Source organism: Eumetopias jubatus, unplaced genomic scaffold (assembly GCF_037043125.1).
Source record: "Eumetopias jubatus isolate StellerSeaLion01/CBP00866 unplaced genomic scaffold, mEumJub1_p1.0 scaffold_10, whole genome shotgun sequence".
NCBI classification, from domain to species: domain Eukaryota; kingdom Metazoa; phylum Chordata; class Mammalia; order Carnivora; family Otariidae; genus Eumetopias; species Eumetopias jubatus.
The window spans coordinates 126,269,735-126,286,763 of record NW_028274816.1 but is presented as its reverse complement, the minus strand read 5'-3'; the positions used below and the strand labels follow the sequence as shown (position 1 = coordinate 126,286,763).

At 39.9% G+C, this 17,029-nt stretch overlaps 1 protein-coding gene across 1 annotated transcript in view; it reads right to left on the bottom strand.

Moving 5' to 3' along the window:
- CPD (carboxypeptidase D) overlaps window positions 1–15,049 on the bottom strand; it is a 66,814-nt gene extending 51,765 nt beyond the window's left edge. The window contains exons 1-2 of the mRNA XM_028109097.2: window positions 14,246–15,049; window positions 7,602–7,849 (exon numbers count right to left, since the gene is read on the bottom strand). Of these exons, the coding sequence (XP_027964898.1) occupies window positions 7,602–7,849; window positions 14,246–14,994 (997 nt within the window). The 5' untranslated portion in view covers window positions 14,995–15,049. The remainder of the gene's footprint in view (window positions 1–7,601; window positions 7,850–14,245) is intronic.
- Window positions 15,050–17,029: the final 1,980 nt, after the last annotated feature.

Sequence of the window (17,029 nt, the reverse complement as noted above, 5' to 3'; positions counted from 1 at the left end):
TCAGAAAGTTTTTATTCACCAGTTTCAAGTTTCACTTTAGAAATTATTTTTTAAATCATCTAAAAAAACCTAGAAGCAAATGAAGATATTAACTGAGTTATGAATAAGAATTTTCTTTTGCAAGGTGCTACAAACAGGCATTATTTGTTATCTGTATTAAACTTAACATTTATTTTACCAATACCAAATGTCAATGAGTGATCTTAACTAGGCAGCTGGTTTAGATCTTGTTGTCTTGATCTTTTCCTCAATAACAAAAAAAAAACTACCTATACAAAGCTACAGTTCCCTATAACAGAGAACAGCCATTAATCTGTAGATAAGCCTGATGTTATTGGCAGCTGAGCTACTTCCAGATTCAGTTAATATGTTTGCTTTTTTTAAGGTGATGTCATGTGGCTCAAAACAGACTAAAGGATTAAATATCAGACCTCAGAACACTATCTTTATCCAGTTAAAGAAAATTTAAATTTGGAGAGTGGAATATTCATTACAGGCATGCCTCAAAGCAATAAAGCACTTTACTAATAGTATAAAAGGATCTGTTATTTATCTGACTTATTAACAATCATAAATAAGCAAGCCTCTATTATCGATTAGACTCTCCGGGGGCTATCTAAGCCAATGACCTTCAAACTTGTTTATTCGTACTAAAATAATTTTTGAAAAATTATGCAGTGCTTTACAATTTTTAAGTTGGTATCTAAAAGTTTTCATCTTAAGTTTAAATAGTTGCAAACAGTGTAATTTCCTGGATGGTATAATTTTTATACTTTTAAATAAAACTTACATTATTATTTTAGATGTACCCAAATAAATAAAAATATAGATTTAATTCCCGGAATCATCTATTTAAAACTTGTGTGAACATATACTCTTCTTTAACAAGGAATTTTACATCTTCCCTTTTTCTACTTGAACTTATATTTCTATTCCAATTCATCCACAAATTGTTATTTGAACGTGATATACTTATATGGTTCAAAGTCTTACACTGACCATCCTGTAACACTTCAAACTATAATATGTATGTATACGTACTTAAGTTTTCCTTAATTTTCAATTACCTTAATGCCCTAAGTACTAATTTTTGTCTTTTAGATTGAATTATTACAATAACTACTAGCATGAAATTTATCAGAAAGGCAAAATTATAAATTTTAATAAACAGGTAATAGTTACTGAAAATATATTTATTTATTTATTTTAAAGATTTTATTTATTTATTCGAGAGAGAGAGCATAAGAGAGAGAGCACAAGCAGGGGGGAGGGCAGAAGCAGAGTGAGAAGCAGACTCCCCACTGAGCAGGGAACCTGACGCGGGACTTGATCCCAGGACCCTGGGATCATGACCTGAGCCGAAGCCAGATGCTTAACTGACTGAGCCACCCACGTGCCCCTGAAAATGTTTTTTTAAAAAGATTTATTTATTTATTATGGGGGGGAGGGGCAGAGAGAGAAGGAGAGAGAATCCCAAGCAGACACCCCGCTGAATGTGGAGCCGATGTGGGGCTTAATCTCATGACCCTGAGATCATGACCTGAGCCGAAATCAAGAGTCCGTAGCTCAACTGACTGAGCCACCCAGGTGCCCCGAAAATACCTTTTAATGAGAAGTTTGGTGTGATGCTTTTATGATACTGTTAAAGTAAAATTGTCCCTTTTGTTTTGGTGCCCTGGAAGTTTGTAAAACTGAGTCAACATACCATAGTGAGCTTCAGGTGGGTAGAAAACTATGCCTATCTTCAGTCAAGTAGGCAAAGAGGACATGTGATTGAACCCCCGCAGTTAGCATCTCTCTCAGGCCAACCAATTTTAGGAAAGAGTAGGTATGGAAGATCTGGAAATGTATTTCCTTAAAGTTATCGAAACAGGTCTCTTCCTTCTCCGCACACATGCCTCTGTTTGAAAATCACTGATTTAGATTATTTCCTCTACTCACAAGGAGAATTGATAAAGAAAGAAAAATGGTATGAATTTTGCTTTTAAACCTACCTACCTGGGTGCCCGGCTGGTTCAGTCAGAAGAGTGTACAACTCTTGATCTTGGGTCGTAAATTCGAGCCCCATGTTGTAGAGATTAAATGAAAAAAAAAAACTTAAAAAAAAATGCTAGCTACCAATCCAAAGTTTTCTATGTTCAGAAAAAACTGAATGCAATGTACTATGAAACCTATAATACTTTCATTCTTTTAGCAGCATCAGAAAACAAGACTAAAAATGTAACCATTAGGAATCTGTCCAGTAGTACAACAAACTGTGATCAACAGTACTTGTTATGGGTGGCTAAATCTTCTGATAAAAGGATCTACTCATACCCATTAAACTCCTTCACTTGTCTAACAACAAATTTTCATATGCTTTAGGACACTCAATTCATCCTTATCATGGAACCAGTCCCTATTATTACTGTTTTCACTACAGAGATCTAGCTTTGTCAGGGGAGGAGAGGAACCCTTCATTCAAAAACAGAGATCTAGCTTTGTCAGGGGAGGAGAGGAACCCTTCATTCAAAAACAGAGAACTAATGAATGACTCACTCTTATGTCTCAAGCAGAAAGTCAATACAAAAAAATATGATCAGGGCACCTGGGTGGCTCAGTTGGTTAAGCGACTGCTTTCGGCTCAGGTCATGATCCTGGAGTCCCGGGATCGAGTCCCACATCGGGCTCCCTGCTCAGCAGGGAGTCTGCTTCTCCCTCTGAACCTCTTCCCTCTCATGCTCTCTATCTCTCAAATAAATAAATAAAATCTTTAAAAAAAAAAAGAAAAGAAAAAAATATAATCAATGCTTCAGTGTTAAGAATTAAACATACCAAGTTTGTTTTAACTTGCCTTAGTAGGCCAAACTATAAAGTATCAAACTGTATTATATAAGAACCCTATAAATTTTTTACAGAAAAAAATTGCAACATATTAGGAAATTTTATAGGAAAAACATTTTGCAGTATAGGAATATAGATAGGCAACTTCCACTGTAGATTCAAATTTGAAGCTTACTGCTATTTCCTAAAACTACTTCAAAGGAGGGACTCCTGGGTGGTTCAGTCTGTTAAGTGTCTGCCTTCGGCTCAGGTCATGATCCCAGGGTCCTGGGTTCAAGTCCCCACCTTGCTCAGTAGGGAGCCTGCTTCTCCCTCTGCCTGCCACTCCCCTTGCTCGTGTGTGCTCTCTCTCTCTCTCTGACAAATAAGTAAATCTTTAAAAAACAGAAACAAAACTACTTCAGGGACACCTGGGTGGCTCAGTTGGTTAAGCATCTGCCTTTGGCTCAGGTCATGATCCCAGGGTCCTGGGATTGAGTCCCACATGGGGCTCCTCGCTCAGCAGGGAGCCTGCTTCTCCCTCTTTCTGCCCACTCCCCCTGTTTGTGCTCTTTCTCTCTCCCTCTGACAAATAAATAAATAAAATCTTAAAAAAAAAAAAACTACAGGGAATAGTGAGAAGTTCTCACAATTTTGACATTTGTGAACAATTTATTTATAGATAATGAGTTATTAAGTGATAATTTTGCACTCCCTGAGATATTTTTAAAAGCTAACGAGCATAGTGCTCATAAAAAATTTTAAGTGGGACATCTGGGCCAAATGAATAGAAAAACACAGAGGTTGCCCTTGAAAAAAATTCCCCATATTCCTGGTCTTTAAATTCGAGTTTACTTTGAGCAAATCTTAACTGAACCTGGTCTTTGTATTCTCAGCAACTTTATCTATTTCCTTCACCACTCCCACTGAATGTATATTTGCTAATGATATGGTTCTACAAAGTTAAACTAAATTACACAGTCCTGCATCTATTTTCAGTTTTGTTTAAGTTGGTCAACACGATCTCTCACACAGCTCTTTGAACTGCGTTTTCCTTTTTTTAAAGTACCTTCCCATTCTCCTACCACCTGAGTTAAACAGAAAAAAGAAAAATGAAAAGAAAGAAAAAAAAAGCTGCTCCATGAATAAGTTCAGCTTAGGCTCTCACAATAAGGAGGCTTTAGTAGCAGAGCATGACTATTCATTCAGAGGCCTTATTAGGAGAGTCATTCCCTAGAGGTATCCTGCAGGTTTGAGAAACATGTTGAGAGAAGCAAGGCCCACCCACATAGGCAGCTAGATATGCTGAGTCAACCCTGGTAACCAACATGAACATGGTGGGGCCAGATCACTCCATATCCCATACTTCTAATACACTGTCTGATCCTTGAGAGCAGGAATTGTTCCTATTTTGCTCCCACCGTTTTGCCCCCATCACCAAACCCAGTATATGGGATGTGGCAGAGGCTCAGTAAATACTTGCTAAAGGAATAAATGATATTGTACAAGTTATTTCCTCTCCGGGGTCCTGATTTCCTATAAAGCAAAAGGGTTGGAATAAATCAATATATTCACTTTTAGCTCTAAAAGTATATACTACTTCGAGCTAGAATTTGTAAATACATCACATAAAGTGTCAAATTACTCCAGGACATCCGGGTCTGAGTACATGCCTAGTCATAAGGTTTCACAATATCTTACTCACTGCAGTCCTACATAAGATAAACAAAGTGAATCTGCCCTGTTGAAACTCTTAAAACGGCTCAATATTGGTGGGGCAGGAAGAGATATAAGCTAGTTGTGGAAATAACAGAAAGCATGTCTGACCATCCAGCTAGAAAAGGAGAAAAGTTGATGTTCATAAAAACAATAAGAATGGCAGCAGCAAAATGTAGCTTCTTCAGATGTTTGAAGAATCAGAAAAATCTGGTGTCTGATTTAACCAAATAATCTTACTTACTGTGAAGGCAGTACCCTATTTTTTTAATAGTATAACATAGATTTACCTTCTTTAATCATCAAGAAATTACTTTCCATTTACACTTTTCTCCGAAAAAAGAAAAGTAAATTATTTTTAACTCATTATCTTAAATAATACCTCCAATAAATGAAGCAACTTGACTACATCACAAAAAGTTCATGAAGTCAGGTTTTATTGAATACATTTGCTGAAGACTGAAATGGGATTAAACATCAAAGATGTCCCTTATCTACAAGAGAAAATAAATGATTTTCAAATCACCTCCAGTTGTTATGGGCAGAAATGGCTTCTAATTATTTTAAGCCTCTTGTGGATGTTTGTTACATACAAGAAATATTGGTAGAAACTATAGGGGAATCAAAAAATTCTCAAAAGTATCAAGTTCTCAAACTTAGGACTCAATTTGGATTAACAGTGCTTGACATATAAAGTCAGAGAATAATTCAAAGATTTAAATAAAGGCACATTAAAAGAAATGTCATAAGACACTTTATAATGTAACTAACTGCCAATAAAAAAGTAAGGAAGAGCTAAGGCATTTCACCATCGGCAGATTCTAGGAGAAGGAAAACAAGTTTATACAGATGACATTTCCATGAATTAACTTCTTCCTTATGCTTAGTCTTAATTAAATAGTCTAAGACTGAATAAAATCAAAAAAAGTTATTATTAAAAGGACATCAAAAGTTTAGAAAGCACAACAGCTGTTTATATAACATTTAAAAAGAAAAGGTAGACAAACCTACTTAATGACTCTTTTAAAAATAATATTCTGTGGAAAATGAGAACCCTTATGGATTACTGGTGGGAATATAAATGGTACAGCCACTGGGGTAAACAATTTGGTGGTTCCTTAAAGCTAAATAGAAAATTACCATATGATCCAACAATGCCACTCCTGAGGACCTATCTAAAAGATATGAAAACAAGGACTTTTTTTTTAAGATTTCTTTATTTTAGAGAGAAAGAGAGAGCACGAATAGAGGGGGGAGGAGAGATGGGGAAGGGAGAGAGAGTCCTAAGCCCACTGTCCTGAGCGCAGAGTCAATCTGACAAGCCTGAAATCACGATCTGAGCCCAAACCAAGAGTCAGCCGCTCAACCAACTGCACCACCCAGGCGCCGCAAAAACAAGGACTTAAACAGATATTTGTACACCAATGTTCAGAGCAGCATTACTCGCAACAGCCAAAAAGTGAAAACAATCCAGTGCCGTCAATAGATGAATGGATAAACAAAATGCAGCATATACATACAATGGAATGTTTCTCCATCATAAAAAGCAATGAAGTGTTGATATATGCTATAAATTGCATGAACCTTAAAAACATCAGGCCAAGTGAAATAAGCCAGACGCAGGACAAACATTCTATGATTCCAGTTCTATGAAATATCTAGAATAGGCAAATCCACAGAGATAGAGAGTATATTGGAAGGGAATGGAGAATTACGGCTTACTGGTTACCACGTTTGGGATGCTGAAAAAGTTTTCTAAGTAGGCAGTGGGGACATGGGTGCACAACAGTGTGAATGAAATGAATGCCACTTAATTCTATACTTAAAAATGGTCAAAATAACAAATTTCATATTATATATGTGTGTGTGTCTTCAACCACAATTAAAAAAAAAATTCCACGATCACCCCACAGATTAAAATATAAAAGGAAACCATGCCATTATATAAAAGGGAGAGAATTGATGGTCATCCCATTAACTAAGACTTCCACCATGGCCACATGGCACATGCACTTATGTGCGTCCTGATGTGATGTGATGTGTTCTATAGGAGTCTTGCTGGAAAATCTGACCAGGATCCAGGATATGGGATGTTCTGTAGGACAACTGGCCTGAACTTGTCAAAGGATTCATGTTAACATTGCAGAAAACATGGCTTGTATAAATATGTATTGAATATGTGAGTTGGGTTAATAACTTTCATGATTTTTTATGTTTACTAGTCAAAAATATTTAAGGTAGGGAGTCTAATTTAAAACAGGATGTGTTTTGCCTGACTCCAGTTTCACAATATACTAAATTCACTTTGATGAGTTCACTTACTCTCTTAAGAAAAGAGAGTGTTGATATGATGGTTCTACATTGGGGAAACCACAAAAGCACAAGGGCCAAATGCAATGCTCGAACTTTGACTGGATCTGATCTGAAAGAAAAGGAGCTATAAAGGAAATCTGAAGAATAATAAAGCAAATTTGAGTAATGGACAGAATGTAGGATGGTAGTACTGAATTACTGTTGATTTCTCAGTTAGGGTAACAACATATGGTTGTACACAAAAATGTTCCTGTACTTGGAAAATACATGCTGAGGTACTTAGAGGTGAAGTATTAAGGAATCTGCAACCTACTTTTGGATGGTTTGGCAAAAGAGAATGTGTGGGGAGGAAGGGACGGGAGAGGTGGAGCCTTTAGGGTAAGATAACAGTTGGTGAATTTAAATGAAGGATATATAGGCCTTCATGTAGTCTTAATTGTACTGTGGGTTTGAAAATCTCAAAATAAAAAAAAGATTTTTAAAAATTCGAATTCCTCAAAGTTCCCTCTTTTCCACTCAGAGTATTCATAAGAAAGCTAAATGAGAGGCACCTGGCTGGCTCAGTCAGTACAGCATGTGACTCTTTACCTCGGTGGGGGTCAGGGGGTAATGAGTTCAAGCCCCACATTGGGCACAGAGCTTACCTAATGGAAGGGAGGAAGGGAGGAAGAGAGAAAGAAAAGAAAAGAAAAGAAAAGAGAAGAGAAGAAAAGAAAAGAAAAGCCAAATGAACAAAGAGGAAAATATTGCAAATTCAGGGCTTTCCATACCTTCCACATCATACCAATGTGCGCCGTTTGTGATCCCATCTTTGAAAGTCTCATCTTCATCTCCTGGACAATGAGGGGCACCAGTTTTCATTATGGGATGGTTTGATGCATAGGCTTTTGCCAAGTATTTAAAGACTTCATCATCTGAGGTTTTGCTATAGATTCCAGTGGCTTTATGTTCTGGAGAGTCATCAAAAGGATAGCTTGCTACCACGGAGCCACCATGCAGATTTCCAGAAAGCACAAACCTTTGAAAACAACCAAAGCACATATCACTAAAAAAAAAAAAAAAAAAAAAGAGGCACAGAAAATGCCATGTATTTAAAAACTCTACATCTTTCATAAATGAACTCAAGTTTCTCTTAGAGACGTAGAAGACAACACTATCAATTACTGGAAGCAGAACTACAACAAAAGAAAAGGAAAGAAAGCATCATCAGTTCAATAAATTTCAGGCAAACAGTTTTTGCAATTTAAGTTAACCTTAAGTAACTTTAAAGAATTTTCCCATCATTGAAAAAGTAGCTGACTAACAGTATAAATTAACATTCCAGGAGACATCTTATTCAGGGAATTCAAATGTATGTGTTAGGTTGAACAATATGAACTTGCCAATGTTCAGTCACATTTTGACCTACAAAAGTGACAATTTCATATAGTTCAACCTAATACTTGTATCTTATAACATGTTAACATCACAGAAAACATGGCTTGTATAAGTATGTGTTGAATATGTGAGTTAGGTTAATAACTTTCATGATTTTTTATATTTACTATTCCAAAATATTTAAGGTAGGGAGTCTAATTTAAAACAGGATGTGTTTTGCCGGACTCCAGTTTCACAATATACTAAATTCACATTTTCAAGAGAGAAGCCGCAGTTGAGAAGACTGGGGGTGGGGAGAACCTGATACAGTGAACAGCTTTCAGAGAAAAACAATATAGCACAGAGATTAGTCCTTCCGTGCATCACCATAGAAGCAGCTCTCTTTCTAAGCCCAAGGTTTCTGATTGGCCCATTAAAAAAATAAACTTGACATAGAGACAGGGCCTGCTCCGATAAAAGAAACATTTTTTGTGTGTGTTTCTACTTCTAAGTGAACCAATTTATAATTTGTTGAAATTTATAGATACAGAAATACTGAAGAACTCCTTTTATGGTGAAAGCTAAAGGCAAAAACATGCTGAAGTCCTATTTATACATCTTTCCCTCATGGAACAGTTCAAACTATTACTGTGACTACAGATTAAACACTTTCCTCTTTGCACTCAAAATTGGATTTTCTTGCTTCTGCCTTTTTGTGGCTGAAATGAACTGACCTACAGAAATTCTAAAGGGGGTTATATATAACATTTCTTTCTATATGCTTCAAAGAAACTTAAACCTGTAGTATGTCTAATTTGAAAGGTTATTTTAAGTGTGATCAGTACCATCCCAGGGAATATCAAAAAGTGAAAATTATTTGTAACACAGAATCTGTTCATCAGAAGATAGAACTTAGCCAATAAAAACAGTGATTAAATACTAGAATAGAGTATGAAAAGAGACTAGTTAAAAACTAACATATATAATTATAATTAGCAATCTTCCAGACACCAGAGAATGCCATTTGGTGGAGCAGCAATAGCTCGGGCTTTGGAGCCAGAAAAATATGGGCAAGAACATTTAGTCTCAGGGCACCTGGGTGGCTCAGTTGGTTAAGCGACTGCCTTCAGCTCAGGTCATGATCCTGGAGTCCCGGGATCGAGTCCCACATCCGGCTCCCTGCTCAGCAGGGAGTCTGCTTCTCCCTCTGACCCTCTTCCCTCTCACGCTCTCTATCTCTCATTCTCTTTCTCAAATAAATAAATAAAATCTTAAAAAAAAAAAAGAAAGAACATTTAGTCTCCCAGAGCTGTCACTCAGTAATAAATATGATGTCACCAGTAATAAATATGATATTGCTCAGTAATACGTATGATATCGCCAGTAATAAAATATGATCAGGAAGAAGGTACTGCCTCTAAATTCATTGAACCCCAGTTTCTCTCTCATCTGTAAAATGGGGATTAATGCTACCTGCTTCCCAGGGTTGTTATAAAAATTAATATACATACGACACCTTCCAGCACAACTGCTGTATATCCTCTGCTCAACAAATGTCCAATCCTTTGGAGATATCTAGCAACCTACTTCAGGAATCACTGCCTTCTGCTTTTCATTTTTTCCCCACTACCAGTGCTAGCTCTTGGGTGATAGAATGATACAGAAATTCTAACTCCTTTCTACCCAGCTGGCCCTCACTGGTAAGGTATTACCAATTTACTTCCGATTTGCATGCCTAAAATAATTTAAGTACTTTTCTCTCCCCCTCTGATTTTGGGAAAGTTACAAGAAGGCTAGCCTAGTTCCGTTGAGCAACAAATTTTCTTAAGTGTCAACTATGTGCCAAATGTTCTAGGCACTAAGGAATACGCCAGGGAACAAACAAACATAAAAAAAATGCCCACAGGCACTCATATTCTAGTAAAATAAAATGGATAACTGCATATTCTAAATAAGTGAAGCATGCTACTTTGTGTATTTTCTTTTTTTTTTAATTGTATATTTTCAATTAAAACTTTAAAGTCTGAGATTCTCTACTAAATGCTGTTTTCACTTTGTCTGGCATTGCTTGCAATGCTTCTCAGAAATATTAAAATGGCCTAACCAAATACTTTTAGAACAACAAAGTATTTGCAATCTACTTGAGTGATAAAATTCATTTGTTAGATTTTCCTTACTTTACTTATGTAGTCTTAAAAGTATGAATGCCACTCTTAACAAGGATTTCAAGACAAAGCGCTATCTATTACAGTTGCTAGAAGTTTATCGTTTTTAGTCTTTATCAAACCAACTTTGCATGTCAATCTAATTTTATTTGAAAGGTATTTTATTGTTTTCATTCAAATCAGTTCTTTTAAATGTTCCTCATACTTCAGGATCATATATTATTCCTTGCATAAGATTTAAGGTACCTGCTAAATATATTATAAATATTATAAACAAGAATCTATAGATATAAAAAAGTTAATCTCTAAGTTAACTCTATTATGCTCTCCAGATAACCCTATAAATAACTTTTACAAAATTACGAGAACTTGAGGGGCGCCTGGGTGGTTAGGTGGGTTAAGTGTCCGACTCTTGATTTTGGCTCAGGTCATGATCTCAGGGTCATGGGATCGAGCCCCGCATCCAGCTCTCTCTCCCTCTCCCTCTGCCCCGCCCCTCCCACGTTCTCTCTCTCTTAAAATAAATTTTAAAATAAAAATAAAAAATAGGGCGCCTGGGTGGCTCAGTTGGTCGAGCGACTGCCTTCGGCTCAGGTCATGATCCTGGAGTCCCGGGATCGAGTCCCACATAGGACTCCCTGCTCAGCGGGGAGTCTGCTTCTCCCTCTGACCCTCTTCCCTCTCGTGCTCTCTATCTCTCATTCTCTCTCAAATAAATAAATAAAATCTTTAAAAAAAATAAAAAAATAAAAATAAAAAATAAATAAAAATTATGAGAACTTGAGTCTGATAAACTAAATTCTAAAGACTCAGGAAACTAAAGATATAATATAAGCCCCTCAATAGTAGTTTGTACCCATCCCCAGCAATATGGTGATGCTTTTCACCAACATACCAAAAAATCATTTATATGCTAATCTCTTATTAAAGTCTAAGCAGATATATTTAATTAAAGAAGCCTAGTGTGCCAAAAATGGGGGCCAAGAAAACTATAAAATCTTTATTTTAATGATGGGTTAAAATCTTGTATATTTTCCTAAGTATGTGTCAATTATCAACAATACAGAGGCACCCATTGGATGAAGTATAAAGTGAAACAAAGAAAATAAAGTTCACTTTCCTAAGCAGAAGGAAATAAGTCTTAAATTCTTTTTTTTTTTAAAGATTTCATTTATTTATTTGAGAGAGAGAATGAGAGAGAGAGAGAGCACGTGAGAGGGGGGAGGGTCAGAGGGAGAAGCAGACTCCCTGCTGAGCAGGGAGCCCGATGTGGGGCTTGATCCTGGGACTCCAGGATCATGACCTGAGCCGAAGGCAGTTGCTTAACCAACTGAGCCACCCAGGCGCCCCAAATAAGTCTTAAATTCTTAACTACCCAAAACAGCAACAAAAATCTATTTCTAATATAGCTGGGTGAACTGCATATCTAGAAATTACTCAAATGATTTCAGAAAATACACTGAAAAAGGTAATTTTCCCATACAGACTAATGTGTTCAGTTCTTAAATTTCCTATTCATGGAGCTGACTCTAGGCATCAATCTCAAATTGTGTGTATGCTTGTGCTTCTAATTTTATTCACTTATCAGTGTCCTTTGTTATTAATTTATCATTAAAGAATATGCATTTTGAGTTAATTTGTGAAAATTGAGGATGGATGGATGTACTTTTCACCCTGTATAGTCACCTACTTTCCCTTATTAGAGTTACATGTTTGAAATGTGGTTGGTTAAGATTGGGATAGTCCATAGCCACAGAACAAAATGACTTTTTGTGTAATGACAACAAACCCAGATTAACTTTTAAAATTGTCACAAGCTCCTATCATTGAACTAACCGGCCCAAACCAAAACTTATAATCATTAAATACTGTGATATGAAAACATTAACCAGAGAGCAAATTTTGGGTTCCACATTTAAAGTTTAAGGCTTTTGGTACAGCCTCAAGGTGACTTGCACCAAGGCAAAGCTCATTTTCATTTCTGGTCACCACAGAACTAATACTGAAGAGAAAAATCTAGTCACGGAATTTATATCCCTGCAAGTGTCATGACAGGGCATTTTCATTTAAGCAATGCAAACAGTGCATTCGATATATCATCTCAGAAAAGCCCTGGCCATCATAGCTTCCGACAGCAAGATATACATTAAAGTCATGTTTCTTAGACAAATGTTCAGAGATCACGACATGTTATCTTTACAAGAAAAAAAAAATCTTCCCAGAATATATATGTGAAATTAAATATCTACAAGGGATCTCAAAAGGAAGAGTAAAGTGAAAGACGAAAGATAAAAAAAAATCTAGGGTTGTCATAATGCCTATGAATTTTCTAGGTCTGCTATATGTATTGAAATCTTATAGGAGGGCGCCTGGGTGGCTCAGATGGTTGAGCGTCTGCCTTCGGCTCAGGTCATGATCCCAGGGTCCTGGGATCGTGTCCCGCATTGGGCTCCCTGCTCCTTGGGAGCCTGCTTCTCCCTCTGCTTCTCTCTCTCTCTCCCCCTCTGTCTCTCATGAATAAATAAATAAAATCTTAAAAAAAAAAAAAGAAATCTTACAGGAGAGGTGATCCCAAGTCTCACAGAGAAACTTCTCTGTTCATTATTACTTTTATTGTATCTGTCACTTAGAAATCTTCAAATCCAGATGGAAAGATTAACTATTGCCTCGCAAGCCTTATGAAAGACACAAAAATGGGGATATGCTGGTAAAGCCCATGCTTGAAAAGGGAAGCAGTACATGCTCACTTCAGACATTATTCCATCTGGAGTAAGTTCTCTGTTCTTTTATTCCTCCCCTCCTCCTTTTTGCTGAAAATCCTACTCATCTCTCGAAACGCCATTCAAGTTCTACCTCTTCCACAGAGATGATCCATATTATTGCAGCCCACACACATTTTGCCAGCAGGAACACCTCCTGTAAAGTTTAACTGGGTACATAAACACACCTCACAGATATTTATGATATTCTCTTGTTATACATCAATTTCTTGAGGTCCTATTGCTTTTAATTTTTTACATCCCACATAATGCTTAATAACACTTAAGGTGTGTATTAAATGCGATAATTAGCCATTCAGCCCTGGCCCACTAATAAAGTGCACAAATGGCAACTGAAACCTTTTAGAGAATCTAAAATGAAGCAGCTGAGGGATGAAAGTACCAGCTCTGTGCATGTTCTCCAGCCATAGCCATATGCTCCCTAGCTGAGTCAGAATAAAGACTGGAAGAGAACCAGTTTCCATCCAATAACCAAGACTCAGGGAGTGTCATTTATCATTAATGGGTTACAGCCTCCCTCTGTAGCTGTTAAGAGCACTGACAAAGAGTCAGATTGCCTGCATCTAATTCCCAGCTACACTCCCTATTGTGTACATTATTTAACCACTGACCCTTAATTTCCCCTATATGCAAAACAGGGATATTAATGATGTCTGTTTCATGAGGTTGTGGCCAACATTAAGTGAGATCATGCAGTCCAGAGAAAGAGCTTACTTAGCACCGTGCCTACAGTAATAACAGCAATATTGACAGCTTATCTATAAAATGAGTGAGCTGACCTAAGTTATCCTTAAGTTCTCTTCTAGTGCTCACATTCTATGGTCCTGTGACGATAGGGACCAGAACGTCGGAAAGAAGTCTCGCCTCTAGCCAAACAGCTCTTTGCATCCGTGGAACAAATGACAGCCTCTAGACAGTGCTTCTTGGGCTATTAGAGGGACAAGAGACTAAGCGGCCTGGGCCCTGCCCTGGTTATGGGGTGTCGCCTTCCACCTTCACTACTCCCGTCCTTTAGGCCGGCAAACAAGCACTGTTTGAATGCCTACTGAGTGCCGGACCCAGCCTCTGCCCCTGCAGGCTCACGTGGATGGGCGGGGGGGTTATGACACTCACTTGTTCCTGCGGATCCAGTCCATGAGGGCACGCACCTCGGGCACGTCGTCCAGGGCTGGTGGCTCGCCGGTGCTGAACTGGTCGGGGAAGCTGCGGTTGAGGTCACGGCCGCGGCTGTTGTCGCGACCGCTGGTCCCGGGAGGGCCACTATCGCTGAGGCCGCAGTCGCCCTCCCGGGCGCGCTCAAAGCCGTCGGGGTTGAGGCTAGGCAGCACGTACACGTCGGTGGTGTTGAGCAGGCGGACGATGCGCGGATCCCCGCGGCGGTAGCCAGCAGCCAGCTCGCGGGCTAGGTAGATCAGCACCTGGCGCGACACGGTCTCGTCGCCGTGCATGTTGCCCACTAGCTTCACCTGCGGTCGGCCTGGCAGGAGCGGCCCCTCCGCGTCGGGCCCCGAGTCGCTGTCAGGAGGCGGCGGCCCCAGGCCGGCAGTGAGGCGCAGCACCCACAGCGGCCGACCCTCCACCGAGCTGCCGATGCTAAAGAGGCGGGCCAGGCCCGGGGGCCCCGCGGCCGCAGCCTCCCTCAGCGCCGAGCCCAGCTCCTCTTCGTGGTAGTAGCGATTGAACTGGCCCTCGTCCGCCTCGGCGCCTGCGCTCGTCGTCGTTGTCGTCGCCTCCGCCTTCTTGATGTGCGCTGCCCGGGCCGGGTTCCGCAGCAGCAGCAGCAGCAGCAGCAGCAGCAGGCACAGCAGAAGCGGGAGGCGCCCCGGCCGCCAGGGCGGCCGCGCGTCCCGGCCACTCGCCATCTTCCAGCAGCGCCGCTAACCCCGGCTCGGCTCCCGCGGCTCGGAGCTCCGGGAGGAGGGGGCCCGCCGGATCCCCTCCGCACCTAGCAACCCCCCTCCCGCCTTCCGGCCGCAGCCAATCGTGGACGGGCCTGCTGCGGCGACACGCAGGGGGCGGGGCTCTCCTTAAAGAAACAGCTCCCTCTGGGCGTGCCTTCCTCCTGTCCCGGACGAGTTTGGTCACTCTCTTCCTTCCCTAGGGTTCCTCTCCCTCTCTTCCCTCCTCCCCGTTTCCTCTTCTGCGTTTGCTCTGCTTTTTCTCTGCTCGCCCAGTCTCTCCTTACCCGTTAAATTCTCACCCACTTTTCTCTGAGTACTCTTACCAACTCCCTTCCCATCTTTGTTGCAGCTTTTCCCCGCTGCTCTTTAACGCTTAGAATCGAGAATCAAAAGAATCAAAAGGTTCCAAAGGTTCCAAAGGTTCCAAAGAATCGAAGAACTCCAATAAAATTAAAAAAAAATCAAAAGGTTCGAAAGAATCTACCTTGGAAGAGCCAAAGGACGCCTTAGCCCTTTCCACCCTACGCCTTTTCCACTGGAGCCGCCCTGACTTGGCTTGAGCCCAGCGCCCTGCAAGCCACCGAAGGCCGTGGGACACTTGGGGCACTTGAAGCTCACCTCACAAGGCAGTCCATTCCAGCTTTTAGTTTCTGGGTTGAAAGAAGGTGCCTCCTTTATGTTTAGCAGAGATCTGCTAGGTAGTAGGCTTCCTTTGTGTTGCTGTATAATAATGTATAATGTATATATGTTATATCACGGCCACTAATTCTTGTGTGTGCTGGTCTTGGCCCTCTGTCGGCAGATTTCATGTTCACTTTCTCACCTCTCACAACTCTCCTGAAAGAGTTATTTGTTTAACTGTGGCCTTAAAATGACATTCTTAAAGCAGCAGGTATGACATTTCTGGAAACGCTTGGTGAGTATAATTCCTGAACTCCTCAATGTTGTGTCAAAGCTGGCAAATACGGTCTTTATAATCTAGAGATGAAGCCTTTTAAAACTGGGTTTTAAAATAAGCTTCAGTCACTTTAGCTTGAAGAAGCACAAAACCTCACAATTCTTTTATCAAGTGTGAAATTTTACCCATCTAACAACATAATTGCAATGACTGGTATTTCCTTCTTTCAGAGCCAGGCATTTCAAGACCCCTTCTTTGAACTATGATTGAACCCTAATATGACTAGTAAAGTGTTAATTCATTTCTCCGTCAAATATTTATTGAGCAACTACTGTATGTCAGAGCCAGATGCTGGTAAAATAGATATCAGATACAGTCTGTGATAGAGATATTCAGGAAGAGAAAAGGAGAAGAGAAGCTGGAGGGGAGAGGAGGAATTCTGGGCAGAAGGAGGAGCAAGCTCAGCAAGCTGCAAGGCTTGAGAGCAAATACTGCCTGTTCTGAGGACCGCATGCAGATCAAGATTACTGATGTGAAGTACTCACAGGTATGGAGGTGACCTGATAGGACACAAGGCAGAGAAGCAGGACCAGAACCCGAAAAGCCTCACAAGCCCCGCTCTGGGGAGCATTTAATACAGAGGACCATGGAGAGCCACTGATGGATTTTAAACTAAACGGATTTTAATTTTGAAAAATCCCTTTGACAGTAACATAGTGAATGGAGTGGAAGGCCTAAGACTTGAGACCGAGAAAACCGTCAGGAAGCTATAATCCAAGAAGCCATGATGAAACTCTTAACCTTCAAAGGTGATGCCAGTGGAAGCCGAGAGAAGGAAATGGATTTGAAAGACCTTCAAGGAGAGAAAGTATACAGGAGCTGGTGGCAGAGAGAGGATTGTAGGCTGACTCCAAGTTACAGCCTAAGCAACTTGCAAGTGTTCACCAAGATACAAGACAGAAGAAAGCTCAGGCTTAGGTGAAGATGATGAGTTTGGCACAGTCACTGTGATTGGTGCCGTGAATGCCTCTTTCTCCTCCACGCCCCATTTGGTTTAGTCCACAGCATACACAGCAGCTGCAACTCATCAGGAACAGA